The sequence below is a fragment of the Cyprinodon variegatus genome, unplaced genomic scaffold (genome assembly GCF_000732505.1).
Source record: "Cyprinodon variegatus isolate N-32 unplaced genomic scaffold, C_variegatus-1.0 Scaffold267, whole genome shotgun sequence".
NCBI lineage: Eukaryota > Metazoa > Chordata > Actinopteri > Cyprinodontiformes > Cyprinodontidae > Cyprinodon > Cyprinodon variegatus.
The window spans coordinates 764,454-784,970 of NW_015150720.1; the positions used below are offsets into that span (position 1 = coordinate 764,454).

Consider the following 20,517-nt stretch of genomic DNA (forward strand, 5'->3'; position numbering starts at 1 on the left):
AGCCCTGAAGGATTTTTCCTTTCAACTAATCAAAGATAAATCCTTACGATCATGTTTTATCTACATGATAATTGATCCCTCTCCCTTCAATGGGATTGATATTTGATCATGACTTATAATTCAGGTGGAAGATAATTTCACAAAAACCCAAAGAAACAATGAATAAGTTGGGAAAAAAAAATAGAAACTTGGGTTAGACAAAGCTTTAGAAGCAAGCTGCTGTTATATCAAATATGAAGAGTGGTTTTAACCATGTGTTGCTATTAGAAACCAAAGAAATAAAAACGGGCAAAATTCATTTCACAAGGGTTTCAGTGGCCTTTGCCAGGTCTGTTCTAACTGGAGAGGTTTTAATTGTTTTATCCAACATAAGGCTTAGATTAACCTTAGGTCGCTCTGCCCTGTAGTTGTCTAATGACTGCTCCTCACACACCCCCATCAGTAGAGTAATTAAAGTCTTAGTAACCTTCAGTGAAGGCTGTGGAATCAAGAGAAACATGGAATGTAAGGGACATACTCAGAGATACTGTAAGGGTATTTAATTATGCATGTAAAAAGGTGATAACAGGGTTTCTTGGCTTGCATTTGTAGAACATGTGACTTAGGTGTTCTTCACTGCGAAGTCTAACACTGTAATCTTCCCCAGTGAGGATCAGTACCACTGATTTTAATTAGCCGACAGCTTTTAGAGACTAACTTCAAGGGTTTGTACATTTGTACATTAAGCTCCCTTGTTTTCAGTCAAATTCATGTGGATTTCATTAGCTGTTGCTTCTGCGTCATAAATCGGAATATTGACAACAGTCTTTACAACTGCTTTTTGGTTATGTAGAGTAATCATTTTAACCAAATCTAATCCAAAAAGTATGCCGCTATTTAGGTGTAGACATAGTCTAGTCTGCTTAAAAGACGGATTATCACAGGTTATAGATTCATTATAACACCTTAAACTATGATTTAACACTGGACATTCATAGGATTTGTATGTTACGGAACAATGAATTCAGTCCATCGTATTTATTAGGGGTCTGGTGGCTGGTGCCTATCACTAGCTGTCAATGAGCAGTGGGTGGGGTACACCTTGGAAAGGTCACCTGTCCATCACAGGGAATGCAGAGACACACAAGAAAATCACAAAGACACACTTAGATATGGAGAGAGTAATGTTTTTTGACTGCAGGAGGACGCTTGAGTAACCAGAGACAATCCACATATATAAATACATAGAAAATAACAGCAGACTGATATTCAAATCTAGGTTATTCTTTCAATGGGGCCACAGTGCAAAATACTTCACCATCGTACTCTACAGAACATTGAAATTAAAATGTCAAAACCAGAACAAAAACTGACAGTGATATTCACCATTTGTTTCAAAGAAGGCTAGGATCTAAATGCCACTTTTAGGATTGGTGATTAGAGGTTTAAAGGTTTCCATATTATGCTAAATTAAAATTATAAACATTTTGTAACAGTCAAATGAAAACCCTTTCACCTCTAGCATTGCCTTTCTCCATATCTTCGCTAATATGTGCTCAAAATGCTCTGGTTCAAAAACATGCCCTTTATGATGTCATTAGGGGACATAAGCTGACAATTCAGTTTATTTTTATAGCAGCTCAGCATATGTAATCTCAAGACCTTTACAGAGACAATTCAACTAGATCATACAGTCCGATTGGTTCAAAGTTTTCGATCTAAGGAAAACCAGCTGTTTTTATCGACTCATTGACTCAAAATCAATACCTCACACTAAGCATCCTTGTAGCGCCAGTGGAGAGAAAAGCTCCCTTTCAAAAGGAAAAAACCTCCAGCAGAACCATGCTCGGTGTGAGCGGCCATCTGCCGAAGCAGACTGGGGTTCAAGGAGACAAGCAGACATACAGAAATAAGCAGAGATACAAAAGGCACTGTCAACCAGTTCTACAGGTGGCCCCATCCAGGAAACACACAGCCAGCTCCCATGTCAGAGGATGAAAGAGAGCACATCCCCTTAGTCAAAGTAAGAGAAACAGGACTACACTGAAAAACAGGCCAAGATCCAACATCTAATTTCCAGAGCGGTCTGTAGACAAGAAGAGCTAAATAATTAAATTTTTGGTAAAGGCTGTCTGCCTAATGTGAGAGGAATGTCCCTGCACAAACAGATGGAACATGATTTGGGAGTCTCATTGTTGATATATATATATATTTTTTTTTAAAGGGGTATAATATGGTAGCTTTAATACTGACCCATATAGTATATGTATAGATGGTTAAAGCAGTGACCATGTCACATAACTAATTTTATGACCTAATGACCTCAATGTTATCTTATAATCTATCAACTGAAAGCATCCAACACAAAATATTGGGTGAAATCCTCTCCAAATATAGCCCCACTGATCCACTTTGATGGATAGTGATAAAACATTAACCACAATAAACTGTAAGGTGTTATGCAGCAGGTGTGACATTTAAAAGTTTATCCATCAGATCTGAAAAGGACATTATGTGGAGAATGGTAGGAAACACATGTCCTTGTACAGAAGGCACTGAATGCATTTGGATAGGTTACATGAGACTTAAAGCCTAGACAATGTCAAGATGAACACTATGTATTTTTATATGCAATATTAAAAAAAATCACAGCTGCTGCATTTTGTATTTTGAAACGGTCTCAAAAATACATCATAAAGAGATAACACAAATATGGAGCATGTGCAGACAACTTACGCTAAGTAAACACAGAAACATTTCAGGTAAGAGACAAACATGGGTAACAGAGAGAAATTGGGACAGAAACTGCTAACATGTACAAATAGAAACATGACACCAATATTTTGTAATTTCACCACTCTGTAATGCACGGCGTAGACAACAAAATAACATTATGGATACACCTTATGTTGCCTCCATGTGGATGGGGCCTGAGGCATAGGGGCCCTAGGATTGGGGGAACCTCTCACAGATGAGCCTAGAATCATAAGTAATACCTCTTTGATTCCATAATCCAAGCATGATTCAAATGGTTACACGACCAGTGATGTTGGTGAATTGCCCCCTATAAAGTCAAAGGACAAAGTGATTTGTGATGGAGGGGATTGAATCTATTACTGAATGTTTGTTGCAGGGCTTTGATGTAAAAGAGAGATTTGACCTTCCCTTCCCTTGGAAGTCTCAAAAAGAAAGATGTAGACTCGACTACACGTTTTAAAAGCTTGAAGCCATGATGAGACTTTTAGTCTGGCACTTTAGTCTCATGAATACTTTTATGTTACGTTATCAGATAAATTTAAGCTTGTACGTAAGCTTCACCCTTGAGAGGCAATGCAGTAATCACCAATACATAACTCACTGTGAGGGGTTCCTTAAATTTACTAGCAAGAGACATCTACAGACCATAAACAATCACCTCCTTTTTGCACAAGGTGCAAAGCATTATCCACAGAGATCTTCCTTGCTTTTCTCACCCCTTAAAAAATGGTACCTGTTTAGACTAATCAACAAATGTTTGAAAGATATATTTCAGACAAAGTAGACCAAAAATAATGAAGTCTGCTGCTTAAAATCAAGGAGTACTACACTGTCAAATAAATTAGAGCAATAAAAAGACATTAAAAAATAGTTGCATCATCAGTATACGTATTCAGAAAGTTAATATTAACAGCTCATGATCTCTTTCTTATATCTTTCTTTTATCACAGATTTGTACTCATGTCTATAAAAGGACAAAAATTATTCTTACTTAGGTTTTATAGACATTTAAACCAACTCAAAACACTACTGTAGATTTACTGATTAAATCTAATATTTTAAATGAGACATGGATTAAGTTGAAAAAGTTAAGATGACCTGTATCTTTGAAAAAGGATTCCTCAACACACTTTATTGATGGCAAAATAATTACCTAAAGTCATTCTAAAACGAGTTCCGCTTCCCTGTGGTCATTAATATGATGCTACAGTAAACATAAACAGACTGTTATTAGCCATTGAAAACACAGTATCTTAATGTCCCTGGTTAATAAAACACACCTCTCATGTAAGAGTAAGCCTGGCTCTCTCTGAACTCTTGGATATGTCTTCTATGTTTTACATTGATTTTTTTTTTCTTTTTTTGCACCAAAAAGATAAACATTACAGATAAATCAGTTATACTGTATCTTATGTTGTCATAACAACAATTCATTTGTGTACAATTTGGCAACTCAAAAAGAAAAATTGAAAATACTAATATAAATATGTAAAATATGAACTAGTTACTTAATCTAGTCTTTTTTTCCTGCAGTTTCAGTAATTCATATCTGTTCATTTTATTTATATAGTGGGCGATTCACAACATGTCATCTAAAGGCACTTTACAGAGACAATTAAACCAGATCGTACAGTCAGATGGTTCAAAGGTTTCTATCAAAGGAAAACCAGCTGATTGCATCGATTTATTGACTCACACCAAGCATGCTTGTAGCGACAGTAACCTTTTTAACAGGAAGAAACCTCCAGCAGAACCAGACTCAGCGTGAGTGGCCATCTGCAGAGGCAGACTGGGGTTCAGGGAGACAGAAGCAGAGATACAGAAAGAAGCAGAGATACAAAAGAAAACAGTAAACCAGCTTGACAAGGCAGCCCCTTCCCAGAAACAAACAGCCAGGCAGATAAGCCAGATCCAGCTCCCATGTCAGAGGATGAAAGAGAGCACATACAGTCAGTCACAGTCAGAGAATCAGGACTATACTGAATACAAAGGCCAGGTTCTGACATCTATTAACAAAGGTGTTGATGGCAGCGGCACAGCTGATATTTCTCTCCAGGGTGGTGCCACAGCCTATAGGAACAGACCAGATGTAGCTAATATGATGAGAAAAAGCAGAGAGAGCATTAAGTTGGAGGATGAACTAACAAATACTGCAGAATAGAAATAGAATGAAGCAAAATGATGGAAAAGGGGTCCCTATGTCCCTCAGTCTAAGCCTACAGCAAGATAACTATAGAGATAGCTCAGGATAACCTGAGCCGCTCTATAAGCTTTGTCAAAAACATTTTAAGCCTAACTTTAAAAGTAGACAGGGAGTTTCCCTCATGGACTAAAACTGGTAGTTGGTTCCACAGGACAGGAGCCTGATAACTAAAAGATCTGCCTCCCATTCTATTTTTAGAAATTCAAGGAACCACTAGTAAACCTGAAGATTGAGAGCAAAGTGCTCTGTTAGGAACACAAGGAACAATCAGATCTCTGATATAAGATGGAGCTTGGCCATTTTTATGGCTTTATATGTGAGAGGGAGCATTTTAAATTCTCTTCTGGATTTAGCAAGAAGACAATGGTAATAAGATAAGATAGGAGAATGTGATTACTTTTTTTACATTTTCATCATGTCTCTTGCTGCAGCATTTTCTATCACCTGAAGGCTTTTAACTACAGTTTGTGGACTTCCAGATAGTAAATAACAACAATAGTCCAGCCTTGAAGTAAGAAATGCATGGACTAGTTTCTCAACATAACCCCTGGACAGGATATCTGGAAAAAGAAAGAAGGAAATCCTACAAACCTCTTTGATATGGGATTTAAATGACTGACCCTGATCACAAACAACAAAGATTTTTTTTATTTAATTCAATTCAGTTTATTTATATAGCACCAATTCACAACACACATCATCTCAAGGCACTATACAGTTGACCAGATCATACAGTCAAATTGATTTAAAGTTTTGTATCTAAGGAAAACCAGTTGATTGCATCGACTCATTTATTATCCAAATTAAGTAACTGACTAATCAGCTTCTCTTTTAAAGACTGGTCCAAGGACTATAATGTCTGTTTTGTCTGCATTCAGGACTAGGAAGTTAAAAGTCTTCGAGGTTTTTATGTCTTCAAGACATGCCTGTAATCTATGTAATGGATTAGCTTCATCTGGATTTACAGACAAATATAGCTGAGGATCATCAGCCAAACATACTGTAATCTGTCAGATAAATAAGATTTAACCTGGCCTAGAGCAGTTCCCATAATTCTAACAAAATGTTCAAGCCTTTCTGAAAGACTATTATTATCATCCGTATCAAATGCAGAACTAAGATATAACAGGACAAATACAGACACAACTCTATTATCTGGGGCCATGAGAATATCATTAGCGACTTTAACTTAAGTAGCGATATTCGAGTCTAAAAAGAATATTCAAAATCCTGTTATATCTTATTTTTTATATACGTGAATCATCAACAACATTTTGATGGAGGAAGCAGTCTATATAACATAATAACTGGTATGTGTAAGAAATGTTATCTTTTAAAGAAGAGGTAAGCACAGTCACGTAATAGTTTTTCCAAGTTAATCAAATGAATGTGCCACAGAGGAGCAAGCAAGTTTGCCGGGTTTGATTTCAGTTAAACACCAATGTCTGCACATTGATGTTAGCGCTGTTGACCAGTGGTTAGCACTGTTACCTTTCAGCAATAATGTTCTGGGTTTGTTTCCTGGCACAGAGTCTAATGGAGTTTGCATGTTCTCCCTGTGCATGCCTGGGTTCTCCTTGGGTTCTCAGACTGGCAACATGTCCAGGGTGTACTACTTCTTTTGCCCATAGATTGCCGGAGATAGACACCACAACCCTGATGGAATAAGTGGGAGAAGATGAAAGGACCATTCCATGTCAGTGTTTAATTACCGTCTGTTCTTGTTTATTAGGTCTATACCTATACTTATTTTCAACAGTCAAAGATCAGGTTCAAATTATGCAAAAAAAAAAACAAAAAAAAAACAAATGTTCTTTGAATTTTATCAATTCAGGCACTGGAAATTTAATGTTTCAATCCCTTGAACTAACCACTCCCACCATATATTTTATCTTAAGGCAATTTAAGACCACCAGGGTGCAAAAACCAACGAAAAAGACAAACCACACACAGTTTGTTTTCCAATGTTTCGTATTAGTGGCACCCAAAGGCTGTAGATAAAGAAGCAGCTCTGACCTTTCAGGGAGGTATGCTGGTCAGACTTGGGAAAGACTGAAAGGCAGAGAAGTTGGTCAACCAGAAGAGAAACAGCAGGATACTGTCAAGAGGGATCTTATTCAGGAAATGTGAGCTGACTCTGAAGGGGAACTTTCAATGAACTCTTAAGAAAAAAGCATGGTATTTTGTTAATATCACTAATAATATTGCATTGTGTTTAGTCATCTTTTAGAGCATGAAATGTAATTATGAACAACATCTCAATTTTGGCTTTTATATACAAATAAAAGACGTGTAAGTAAAGTCAGGGAAGCACAGAGAAGCACATGAGATAGAACATAGAAAATAAAACAAAACAGAAAAAAATAGAGAAAGCAGAAGATATACAGTAACTCCTAATAAATCTGCTTCCACAGCTGTATGACAGGAGAGGGACAGAAAATGGAGAACATAACAGCAGAAAAAAGTCAACAACCAAAGTAAACATCAAATAAAGCTTCTAGAGCAGTGGGTATCCCTTAAATATCCGTGTGTGTGGAAGGCAAAACCTATGGTGATTACACAATATTATTTAGAGTGGTATATATCTGTAGCTCCAGCTTAGTATTTAGTAGTAGTGTGTATTTGTGAACACCTTGAACCAAACTCCCGTGGTATGTATGCATGGATACAAAGGTTCTTCAGAGGAAAAATATGCTGTATAGACTCACCCTACAGGACCCAGGATCAATAAAGCTGGGCATACAATGTATGATTTTTTTGCCCTTTTCAGGCTGATTCTCCAGTCGTACAAGAATTTTTTGATCAGGCCGACTTTCAGCCTGATCGTGTGTTGTGTACTGTACGACCACCTCCCGAACAGGAATCGTGAGGTTAGGAAAAATCAAACATGTTTGAAATTCAGCCTGCCGTCGTGGGCAAATCGCTCAGGAAGCATGCACAAACAAGGATTCTTCTTCTTCCTCTCAGATGTAAACACAGACGCATGGCAGGGGTGCAGTGAGTGAAATCGAGTTCTTGTCAAATTGACTGACCGTAGTAGCCACGTTTGCTCAGCCATGTCTTCGTCGGCTTTTCTTTTTAGGGCGTTTTTAGCACACAATATTGTACAAATTGCCAAGGCAGCGCGTATCTCTCTAGTGAGCTTCATATTCCACTTCTACTCATTTGGCTTCCGGATAGACGAGTCCGAGTAGCGCCATCTCACTGCGGAGCTGAGTCCGACGTGGTTTTTAGACGTACAGTGTGAGCAGGTAGATTGCATCAGAGCGTCGGGTTGCACAGTGTGAGAACATGCATCGTGAGCTGTGAACTTTTAAACCCTGCAGTTTTTTGTTGTACAGTGTGAGCTGTAGCTGCGTGCAATGATTGAAAATATTGCACAGTGTATGCCCGGCTAAAAGAAGCAATGCGAGCCCCAGATAAACGCTTAAAAATCCCTCTCTTTACTGGCCCCTGAGAACGAGAACATGAACAAAGGCATCAACATCAATAATCTGGCCCCAATAGCTGGAACAAAGCTGCATATTTAGAAGCAGGAGCAGGTGGATTAAAGGAGCGGAAATTGGAGACAGGGCAGATTTAGGGAGGTGAATGAAATGAGCAATTAGGCCAGCCATCAGTGCCAAGATCATGACATCCAGATCAAATAAAGGCCAAATTCCTTAAAAGCAGTTATACTATGTTAGCTCATAGGAAGTAGCGATAAACATGACAACTTTGATGAACTTAGCAGCTAATGGTAAGGGAGTCAAAAAGTGTTAATATCATTAAAGTCTTTTCAGAATCTGTTGGGCCTCTTTCAAAAAGCCTAGTCACCATCTGTCAAAGATAACTAGCTAGCTTTCAATTACAAGCATCCTCACCAAAACTCAAAGCTTTTCTCACTTTTTTAGGCTACTTTAAATAGAGAGGAGTAGTCTTAACGCTGAACCCCTTCTGAATACTGAGACTCTTTGACCTTTTCTCATTGGTGAGCTCAGAAGGAAATACTTTCAGCTGCCTATATTTGAAATCTCATTACACCAAGGTCATAAGCATAGATGAGGGTTGGAAATGATTTCAGATCTGCCTGTCAGTTGACCATTACATTATGTCTCCCCTCACGCATACTTAAACAATCTCACATGGCACAGAAATATATTCTCAAATTAAACTAAGAAATCCACTTCTTTTGGCTGAGCAACAAGGCATCGGGTTTCAAAGTACTAATGCTCAATCTATTTCATTATTTAGTTCCTCATAGGCGCTAAAGGTCTTGGCTTACTTTTACCAATTATCAGTGCTTTTTTGGGTTCCCAACTACATCCTGTGCAGATCAGGAGTCCATCCAAAGACTCCAAAGACAAAGGACATCTCAGTAACAAGTGGTCAAATTAAATGGCAAATTATGGGGCCAAAAAACTACAGATTTGTAAATCTGAATACAGATTTGTAAATCTCAGTACACATTTGTAGATTTGAATACAGTTTAGTGGATTTTTTACACATTTACAAATCTCAATACATAGTTGTAAATCTGAATAAAGATTTGTGGATTTTTTTAAACATTTGGAAACCAGATTACACACACAGTAGATTTTTACACATTTGCAGATTGTTTTGCAGACACACAAATTTCCTCACACATTTAAAGTTTCATTTACACATTTTCAAATCCCACTGCACACACACAAATTGAGATACAGATACACAACTCTCCACACACATTTGCAAATAATAAAGCAACAATTTTGGCCCCATAGAAAATGGCATTAGCAGCCAAAAACATGCCATTTGAAGACACGGACCAATACACTTATTTATTGTACTAATGTAAGTCTTTCTCCTCAGTCTCATGCAAGGTCGCTACATTAATCACTCTTTAGGCCGTTGCTTCATCCATTACCTTTCTTCCTACTTTTTTCGCCTGCAGGATCAAGGAAAAGTGGGTGTCATCTTTAATGTGGGAACAGATGACATCTCCATTGAAGAGCCAGCTGCCATTGTAAATGATGGAAAGTACCACGTTGTGCGCTTCACACGCAGTGGTGGCAATGCCACTCTCCAGGTGGACAACCATCCAGTCATTGAACGGTACCCACCAGGTAAGTGTAGTGAGGCGGCATGTTGAGCAAACTGTGAGATTATCAGATGAGGAAGAGCATGGATTTTTGTTACTAAGCATCCAGGGACTGCTAATAGTCTGTCTGTGGGAAATGTAATTTTTATTTATTGGGCAATTTTATCGTCACACACAAACAGACAAACAAACACAATTAAAGGGTCAAATTTTCGAGTAAACACATCCATTTTATTTGGGTGTTGTTTGATTTGCTGCAGACCACCTTGAATTTTTGATTGTTTTTTTTTAAACCAGAAAAGCCTGACATTACATTTACTAACTAAATTCTAAGATTAAGAATAATTTGATCAAATAACTGGATAAGGCTTCTTGTCATAGTAGCAGAAACTACCAGGATTATTTTACTGTTAGTGTCATTGGATGAGAAGTGTTTACTAAATTGTAAAGCGAGGATGCAATCAGAAAACAGCACCAGTACACATAATGAGAAAAATCTCTAACCTTCATAAATGTGAACTACACATGGAGCTCAAAATGGTATAAAAAGACTCATAGATTATGTGATCATGGCTGCCTGAGCTTTAACCTGCTCTGAACCAGTCAAGTAATTAACATCATTCAGAACAGGTGCACAAGCTGGCAGAGCGACAGGAAAGCAAGACCCCTCTCTGCCTCCAGCTGGTGATCGAAGCACACATATGATGCACACATTTTTTTTTACAGTTGTGCAGAAATCTGAATTGTGTAATATAGACGGACACTCTGTAATCAGTGGTTTTGAAACATTTGCAGACAGGCAATTAGTTAAGAACACCAGAGCAGTCAAGAGGATTGCTCTGCTACTTACAGATTTTTTTTTACATGTGCTGTAGGTGATAATTATGACTTTTATAAAGCATTATAGGCCACTGCTCGCTATGAATTGGAAAACATGAAGTAATGATAAAAAAAAAAAAACAGCAGAAACAAAGGTGTGTCTTATGCCACTCCAAGATCCACAACCTGTTTGGCTTATTTTGATATATTACTATCTTACTGTTGAATTTAAATGAAACAAACACATTCATATGCCTCACATTCTGGTAACTTTAAGCTTGTATTTTTCTAAGAATTAACCTTTTATAACATAATTCTTCTTGTAGATGTCTTTTTTTTAAGTTTTGTGCTTGCATGTGTTACATAGAGAGCTAAAGTCCGGTCTCTTGCTCCCTCTTCTTTTTTCAAAATCTGAAATGTATTTGGTCCATCTGTAGCCAAGATCTCTGCAGTAGAGGCACACATAAAACGGACCTTATTTCTAAGGTCCATTGGCTGTTCAGAAAAAAAAATTACACATAGGATTTATGTTGGAATTATTACAGCATATTTTCATATTTCATACTTAATCTCTTGTTCATGTAAAACTATCATGCTATTAATAATGTACAACTTATTCAATACGTTTTATCATTTGTTTCCAACCTAAAAGCAGGACAAGAGGCAGGCAGACAGTTAATGGGCCAAAAAAAAAAAAAAAAAATTTTATCAGTGTTCACCATATAAGAGTAAGACGCCTAACTGTGCTGCCTGACAAACTTTATTGTCATTTTGTATACACATAGTGTATAAAATAGCCTGACTTTGAATCAAATTTAAAATGGGAAAATTTGGATGTAGGATTGGCTGTGGAAAACAGGCTTACATGGGATGCTAGTTTACAGAGATGAAGGTAGGGTACACTACCTTACCTCTATGGGCAATATTGAAAATATTTCAGACAGCTGAATTATATGGTCAATCAAAAGAAGTTAAGTTAGCTGTATCTTCAATCTCAAAGCCTACCAAAGCATGAACACATTTAAATAAGCTTAATGATAATAGCCCAATTATAAATTAAAGAGTTCTGCCAATGTCTGTTTAATTAATGCATTTAAAATGTCTGGTAACATTTCTTTAATTCTTTAGTGCATCGAAGTCCACTCCATGTGCAGAAAGAAATAATTCAAGAAAAATGAATATTATATTTTGAAATCTTGATATAGGCATCATCTGAGTCAGAACAGTAGCTCCCTTGGTTTTTGATTGGCGTGAAATCTGCAGATGCATCTGTTTGCTGCTGTAGCTGATGCTCTATGTAGCTGTGTGTTTGCGCTAATCAGAGACAGTATAGGTTCTAAATAACAGATATTGACTCAGGAATCCAGAAACTTTTTACTTTTCATTTTTATTTAAGCTGAGTAATATTGGTCACTTCTGTTCCTCATGCTTTTCCCTATCAACGTTCTTTCAGTTCAGTGTTGCAGATGATTCTAATTGTGAATAATGTGGTATTTTATACCTCCTAGTATTTACATTACACACATTAAAATCATACTTTGCTTTCAAGCGTATTGTTAAACACAGCCAGTGTATTAACTCTATATTGATTAGGTTGTTCGTTTATTAGCAGCATCCACAGTTACTGCAATGATTTATTTTATAATATGCAATATTCTGGCTGTTTTTCTTTTGCAAAACTGTCTTTTCCGTAGATCATGAAAAGTCCTGGAAATAGATTGCCTTGCATTCATCTTCTCTGATGTTGAAGTGCCACATCTCCAGCAGCAGCTGTGCTTCTATAGGCATAATTGAGAAAAGATTTAGAGTAAAATTCAAATGAATACATTTGAAATGTGTTCTTTTTTTTTTTTACATGTATTGCTTTGCTCTATTGAAACCTCATGGGTTCAGCTAATACATTCTCAAAGCCCAACCAACTATAACAAATGATCACATATACTAAATGTTCTTATGAAGAGATATTTTCATGAAATCATTTTTCAATTGCATTAAATGGTGAACAGGAGTGATTTGTATTGCATGGTATTAACAGGGGCTTAGATATACATCCCTAGTCTCAACAGAAAGCTCACAGTATTTTTAATATAAAGCTCAACCAAGATTTATAATATTACACAGCCTTAGCATGCAGACATGTTAAGACTAGGGTTTTAAAGAACCTAAAATCAAATCTTATTAGGTTTTATTGGCAGATGAGGTCAGAGGATGTTTTAAATAAACTGCAATTGCCAAACAAAGGTGGAGAAAGGTGATTCAGTTTGATGATGGTATAAAAATAAAGTTCTAAACATGGTAATAGCTTATGATCGATGCTTTACCAGCATCCATAACATCCATCCTAGTAAATCAGTATTATTAAGTTAGCACTAAAGCTTCTCATCAGTTCTGTATAGCTCTACTAATGAACCATTTGTTGGATTCCTGTTTGTTGAGCTAAGAAAACATTTAAACAAATCCTAGGACTAACTGTTGAAATCTAACCTTGGACACTACTGATCTGAGATGACAACTTCTGTTTCAATATGTATATGAAAAACTGACATATCCCAAAGGTTGAAGATTTATTGCAGTTTTAAATATCTTTGAAAAACAAGCAATTTATTTAATTGTAAACAATTTACTTCCAAAGATGTCTTCCTTTGCCTTATAATAGGCTGTTAGTTCACAATAGGTATTGATACAGATACCGTTCCACTACTTATTTAAGATCAGCACAATGTGATTAAGAAGAACCTCACAGCTCATGGTGTTTTAATGCAGATCGATTCAGTCTAATGCTAACACTAGCATCCTGCTCTCATTTGGTTCATTCTTTTTGTTTAATTTGCTGTTTAAAAGACTTTTATATGCTTTCAGTTAATCATGTCCAGACTTGCTTTACAGACCTAAAATTTGCTTTGAACATTGTGAATTTTAAACAATAGTCTTTCTGCCACTTTTTTGTGCAGTTATTCCCCACATCAGTACATTTCTGAACAAAAAAAAAAAATGTATGTTACAAAAACGATTCACATTTTTTGTTTTATTATGAAGAAAATAAGTGCAGTGAAATATCAGATGATTTGCTGATTCGTCAGTTATACCACAATAACAACTGGCATCAGGAGAGATGAATACCTATATTGATCATTTAGGAATTTCTTGTTAGAGAATCTGATCTTATACCAAGAATTCAGATTCAGAAATCCAGTTTTATTTACCCCAAATTTAAGAAAATGAGTGAGTTGGAACTATTGCTTTTTGCATTTTTTTTCTTCACGATTGCCTGGTAACTTAAGCCTTCCATTTTAACTTGACTGTAATTGTTTTCAATTATTAAGTAATAAAACAATCCAAATCATTGAATGTTTCTGGTAATTCTGCATTTATTTAAATTTATTCGTCACCAAAAGAGGCCTGAGACTTTAGCTCTCTATACTGACTGGGGTGCAATCTACTGCCTAATTGCATGGGGGATTTCTGACTGTCTTGAAGTCATTAAGATGTTTTGCATTTCTTGTGTCTGCCTAAATTAACCTCTATTTGCATAAAATGATTTTGCTGTAATTGATCTCTGATGTAAGATTATGCTTTGCTTAAATAAATAGCTAAATCACACTAACTAGTGTAGTGAATTATAAATAGCCTAAACATTTCTCTAATTAGCATTTTAAGAATGTAATTCGCAATAACTAGATAGCTCTAAGTTAAGAATAACATTGTTTTAACTCACAGCTGGATGGAAAATTGCCAAATTGTTCATCCTGTTAGTCGTAAGGACGTTGTTGCTAACCATGTGATCTTTCAGCATGCAGACTTTAACCTTTAACCTGTCTCTCCAAATTCTTTGAAGGACACTATGATAATGAACGACTGGCTATTGCTAGACAAAGAATCCCGTACAGACTTGGTCGGGTAGTTGACGAGTGGATAAACGATAAAGGTAAAAATTATTAGATGAATTAACCCTAGAAATAACTACCAAATAATCTTTCCCCCATAAGAGGTGCAGCGCCAGAACACAAGGCTAACAAGGATCCAGCTAGTTTTATTTATGTTGCCATTCTAATTCGGCCCTCTATTGGCAGCACAATTGCATGGCCACGAATCCATTGAAATTAGGTACAATATAAAGCTTACAATAATATCAGCCTTTATATTTATTTTAGATCCTTTCACCTTGTGGAGATGTTGCACCTTAAACATTTTTAAAATAAATTAATCGATCTCATAACCCTTGTCTAACCTCCCTTTCATCCCCGTTAACCAGTGTGTATAAATAGATGCTGTGTCTAATTATTCAACATAAAACGTCATTAAAATGTTGTATAACCTTTTCAGTAACCCCAGTGGAACTAACCTCTGATCTAAATGTCTTTCATAACACCTAAACATTTTAAACCCTAACTTCTGGATGTGTTCAGACCGTTGAAAGTGCTCTTCCTTTACTTTTTCCCTGTGACCTTGTATTTCCTCCTGTTGTTCCGCAGTCACACCAACCTCCCACGCTAAGTATATTTTATCACAACACAGCGGCCCTGACAGGCTGTTTAAATACAGCAGTTCAGTGTTTGCAGCCATTAGCTTTCCTAATAAGTATTCTCCTGAGTTAGGCCCATTACTGCAGTCCTGTGATGTAACACTGCTTATCAGTGAGGCTGCTGACAATGTTGCGGTGGGGTATCGTTGCCCCTCTCATGGGGGGGGCACAGCGGGATGTGTGGAAAAGCCTTTGCAAAGCATGTTTCAAAGACCTAATGGCTGAAAGGGTCAGTGGGAGGATAAGTACTCAGCTTCATGTTGTAAGAAACTTAACAGACGGGAGATTTAAATTCTTAAAAGCTTGGAGAAAAAAAAAAAACTGTGCTGTAATGAAGTATTTGCCTCCTTTAAATATTCTTCAGTGTTTGCTCATATGTCAGTCTAAGCTGTTTAAGATTATGAAACTAACCTTAATAACATGCAGATTATAAACAGATAAATAAATTCAGGAAATTGTCAGGGTTTGGTTGTGGTTTGGAGGACCCAAATGCAGAGGCAGAGAGGCTGAGGAGATTTCTTGTGGATTTAATTAAAGGAAACTGTTTAACAAAGGCAGGAAACCAAAAATCCAACTAATAATGAAACGCAGACCAGAACCATGGAGACATCAAGGGAAAACCAAACACGAGAAGCCGGGGAGAGACGAGGAACGTAGACCACAGCATGGGAAGACAGCAAAGACAAGGAACCAACAAAGAGTGAGAGCAGAGGGAGAGAATATATAGCAGAGAGAGACAAAGGCAGGGCTAACGAGCAGACAAGGAGCAGGTGTGAGAGGAGACAATGAGGGAGCCAAGGGGAAAGGAACATACACACACAAGAGGGCAATAGAGGACAAAAGAAAAACATGAGAACTAACATAAATCTAGAAATTACCACAAAACTGGAATTAAACCAATAAAACTAGAAAACAAGGAGCAAAGTAAAGAACAACAGAACCTAGACCATGACAGAAATATTTAATTTCTTAAGAAAACAAACTGTCCTAACCGACTGGCTTAACATGAAAAAGTGATCACTCCCTGTTTTAAATTTAGAATTAATCAAGTGTTCATATATATAAGTGAAGACTCAAGAAATCACTGGGATAGAACAGTCCAGAAACAAGAGGCTATCTAGACTATTATCAAAAAGCAGAATATGCCCTGATCTAAAAACCTGCAAGAGAAAGTGAGAAACAAAGCTTTTGATGTCTGTCAATCTAAAATGAGTTGCACTGACATTTTGAAAGCTTGGGAACTCCAGTAAATTAGTTTTTCCAAAATATGAGAATTCGTGGTAGAGTGGAAAACTTACTCTAAATTACTCCTGTAGCTTATATCAAAATAAATCCAGAGCATGTAGAGCCTCACAGGTCTTGACATTGCAAAGGGGGCATCCATGGGATCGCTCCAAGCTGAAAACTACTACTAACCATAAAGGGGAGAGAGCCTGTCTCACATTCCGCCAAAAAAAATCTAAATGATCCCAAACCTTTTTGGAAAATATTATCTGGACTGACAGGACAAAGGTGGGACCTTTTGGAACGAACATTACACCAGGTGTAAAACCAACACAGCATTTCAGAAACAGAGGGTTATACCGTCACATTTGGTGGAGATAGTATGATGGTCTGGGACTTCTTTATTTTATAAGGGATTCAAAGACTTGCAAGAATTAACGACCATTAATGTTCTCTATTAGAAGATTATGGAGAATATCTAGCTACTTAATGGCCTTCTGGGTAAGAACCTCGATTATGCAACTGTCCCAGTCATAAAACTGAAGAGATCTTGAGGTATGACCTTAAAAAAACAATACATGTTCAAGAGCCCTCCACTGTGGGTGAATTAAAACAGTTCTTCAAACAAGAATAAACCGAAACTCATGAAAGTAACAAATAGTCGCCAGCGATTACTTGATCGATGTGGTTACCCTACTTTCTCAACTAGGGTCAGGTCGCTTTGATATATATTTATATTTTCATTAATAAAAAGGCGTTAAAGAAAATTATATAATAATTATATAATTATATAATAATTAATTTAGGTTTAACAAGAACAGAGCAAAAACTAAAGAAATCCCTAATGGGGCAAATACTTTTTCACAGCACTGTATCCATCATCATCTAAAGCTGAGAGAATAATAATGAAACTAGTCCTTTTTTCCACTAAGTAAGAAAATGTTCAAAAATGTACAACATGTCTAAAATGACACATAAACAAAATTAAATCATCTTGTACCAAATTTCAAATCAAAGTTATAAATATCCCTCTTAAAGTTAATATCTAAACAAACCTGTTTAAATCTTTAACATGTTTATAATCCTTGAAGCTCATCTGGTTCAAATACTTGACCTATAAAAAAAACTGCTGTTTGACTTTGTCATGTCTGCTTTCTTTTTTCCTGCCTGTTCTTTATCCATGTCCCAATTTAACATCAGGGAGACAGCTCACCATCTTTAACAGCCAGGCTGCTATTAAAATTGGCGGCTATGACAAGGGTCAGCCCTTCCAAGGTCAGATCTCTGGGCTTTATTACAACGGTCTTCAGGTGCTCAAACTGGCAGCAGAAAATGATCCGAGTGTTCAGGTGGAGGGGAACCTGCGCTTGGTAGGAGACTCGCTATCGGCACTGACTACGGACACCACCTCTGTGACGCCGCTTGCTGTGTCCGACATGTCCACCACCATTATGGAAACCACTACCACCATGGCAACCACCACCACCCGCCGGCAGAGATCCCCCAGCCTGAGGGAGAGCATCTCAAAGGTTGGGCAGTTTTAAAGAATATTTAATGCTAATTTTATTCAATTTAAATTTTCTATATTTCTAAAGGGTCAAACCTGTTAAAGAACTGTCTATCGTATATTTATTTTTTTTATTTGTTGACTGTTTTATGTGATTTACCTCCTGTTGTTACTCAGATTTTACTCTTTTTCCATGTTAAAAATATCATTGCTTTATCTTTTAATATGGTGAAAGATTACCCTTTAGGCTAGTCCTACTAGAAATTAGGCTCTTAATTCTTAATATTGAATGAAAAAAACTGTATTACATGAATGCAATGACTTACCAAATCAGGCCCCACAAATGATGTCCAAAGAAATAAATGTTGTTATAGTCATATGTACATAGAAGTTAATGTCAAAGACATTATTTTTTTTTTTATTAAACTTAGGAAAACATAGAATAAATATCTGAAACATTTAGTTTCAGTTGCTCAGTGAACTTCCTAATGTTTGAGGGATGGAATAATATGCAAAGAGGTTCTGGATTTCTAATCCTAAATCCTGGAATTTTCTGCATCTGCGTCCCGTTTATGTGTGGCTGCTCCTACCCTGGCTTCCTTCTACAATCCTAAAACAGATTAAATGTTGTATGTATAGTTGTTGCGTCTGTATTACCCTGTGATGGACCAACAACCTAATCAAGGGTTACAAGTAATCAAGTAAAAGGTTGAAGTAATCAGAGGGTTGCACTCTAATAGCTTACTACATCCTTCACATATGTAAATTCAGGAAGTAGTGTAATTTAGGGAAGTTATGTTCCAGTTGAATTTAACAAGGCTGATGTGCATATTTATTTACGCCCCAGTGAAAAAACACAACCTATATGGCACAGTGAAGATAACCACTAGTTATTGGAAAACAATAATGATATTTAGATGACAGAACTAAACTTAATTTAGCTGACTTAAAACACAAGTATAATGAGGAACTACAATAATATTTGGTTAGTACTGATAATTTTCCAGATGTCATAATTCTTTATTCTCCATATGTCTGAAACTATGGTTTAGAATTGAAAACTGACATTCCCTCTTTCAAAGAAAAAAACGACCCCTGGTTAAAATAAGGGCAGGACAATTAATTGCATTTGCATTAAAATTGCAATTTACCAAAACACAATTTTTAAATTGCAGAGGCAGAGATTTTTAATTACACTGTTTTAAGCATCAGTAAGATGTACATATAATTTCTCACTCCAGGCCTTTAAGTGGCGGTAAAATGCTTGAAGGGGGGTTTGTCGTCACACAGAAAGGTAGAGAGAGATGCAGCTAGCGTGCAGATCCATGCATTCAAGTAGAACTAAGCACTTTTTCACACAAAGATTACAGTAAAGTTCTGCAACAAGGGACTCTGAGCAAAAACTGAAAGCCTGGGGTGCAAAGGAAAATGGAAATAAAATTGCAATTTCATTCAAAAAATAATGACAATTTTTATAAAGAACAACATACTCCTGCTGCAATATATTTAGCAGCATACGTAAATTATTTATCCCTCAAAGACAAAGACTTACATTTCTATTAAAACAAGTTTCTAAATATTTTTTTACTAAAACTTGTGATTTTATCGGACTTTCAACACAGTTTTGAAAGTCTATCATACATGGCAGGCTCTACTGGAAAAAGACTCTAGGACAGACATGTTCTTGACTAGGGTTGGGCATCAAGACTCAATAACCGATCGCAATCAGTTCTTACCTTTAAAATATCAATAAATGTTATATAATAATAAAATATTTTCTTTTCAGTTCCTAGTTTCAATGCCCAGTTAAGCTGAATTAGCAAGAATTCCTTTTCAATCAAGACGTTCCAACCATTTATTGCAAATAGAACTCCTGTTAGGGAGCTAATTTCCGACCTTTTCTTTTATGATTCTTCTTCTTAAAGGTGCAGTAGCAGATCTTTTCTGACACATTTTTTACCACGCAAGCAGTGAAGTAGAAGGTCTGGAAGTTAAACTAAAATAAATGGTCCCAGCTGCAGTGTGAAATCAATGAGTGACGTCCACCAATCACAAAACACGGTCCGTTTTACGCTATTGGTTCCTGACACGTCAATCATGGTCGTCTGCTTGTCCCTCCATCGTAATCTGATACGTGAACGAATCGACCCCCCCAGTGCTCGTGCAGGACGCCATGGCTGGAAGCTAGCCACTGTTATGATAGGTTCGCACCTAAAGCAGCAGAGGCTGAAAAAGCAGCTAGTTTACATGCAAAGTCAATGGTTGACGTGCATCAAGGTGCAGCAAAAGGTCCTGCAGCACGTCTAGAGCAGCAGGAGCAGCTCGTTGCCGATCTGGGAGCTGGCAGGGAGACAGACACAGCACTGATGATGCAGAGCGCTATGATCACTCCTCTGAAACAGTTTATTAACGCCTAATTTAACTTAAAATGCTGAAATCTGCCGGCA

At 36.8% G+C, this 20,517-nt stretch overlaps 1 protein-coding gene across 8 annotated transcripts in view; it reads left to right on the forward strand.

The window, feature by feature from the left end:
- Positions 1–20,517, forward strand: part of LOC107089820 (neurexin-2-like) — a 224,374-nt gene that overhangs the window by 192,846 nt on the left and 11,011 nt on the right. For 6 of the 8 annotated variants that reach the window (XM_015382809.1, XM_015382807.1, XM_015382810.1 and 3 more), the window contains 3 exons: positions 9,852–10,023; positions 14,653–14,742; positions 17,764–18,092. In XM_015382809.1, coding sequence (XP_015238295.1) covers positions 9,852–10,023; positions 14,653–14,742; positions 17,764–18,092 — 591 coding nt within the window. The remainder of the gene's footprint in view (positions 1–9,851; positions 10,024–14,652; positions 14,743–17,763; positions 18,093–20,517) is intronic. The other 2 variants (XM_015382812.1, XM_015382811.1) reach the window with 1 other exon arrangement.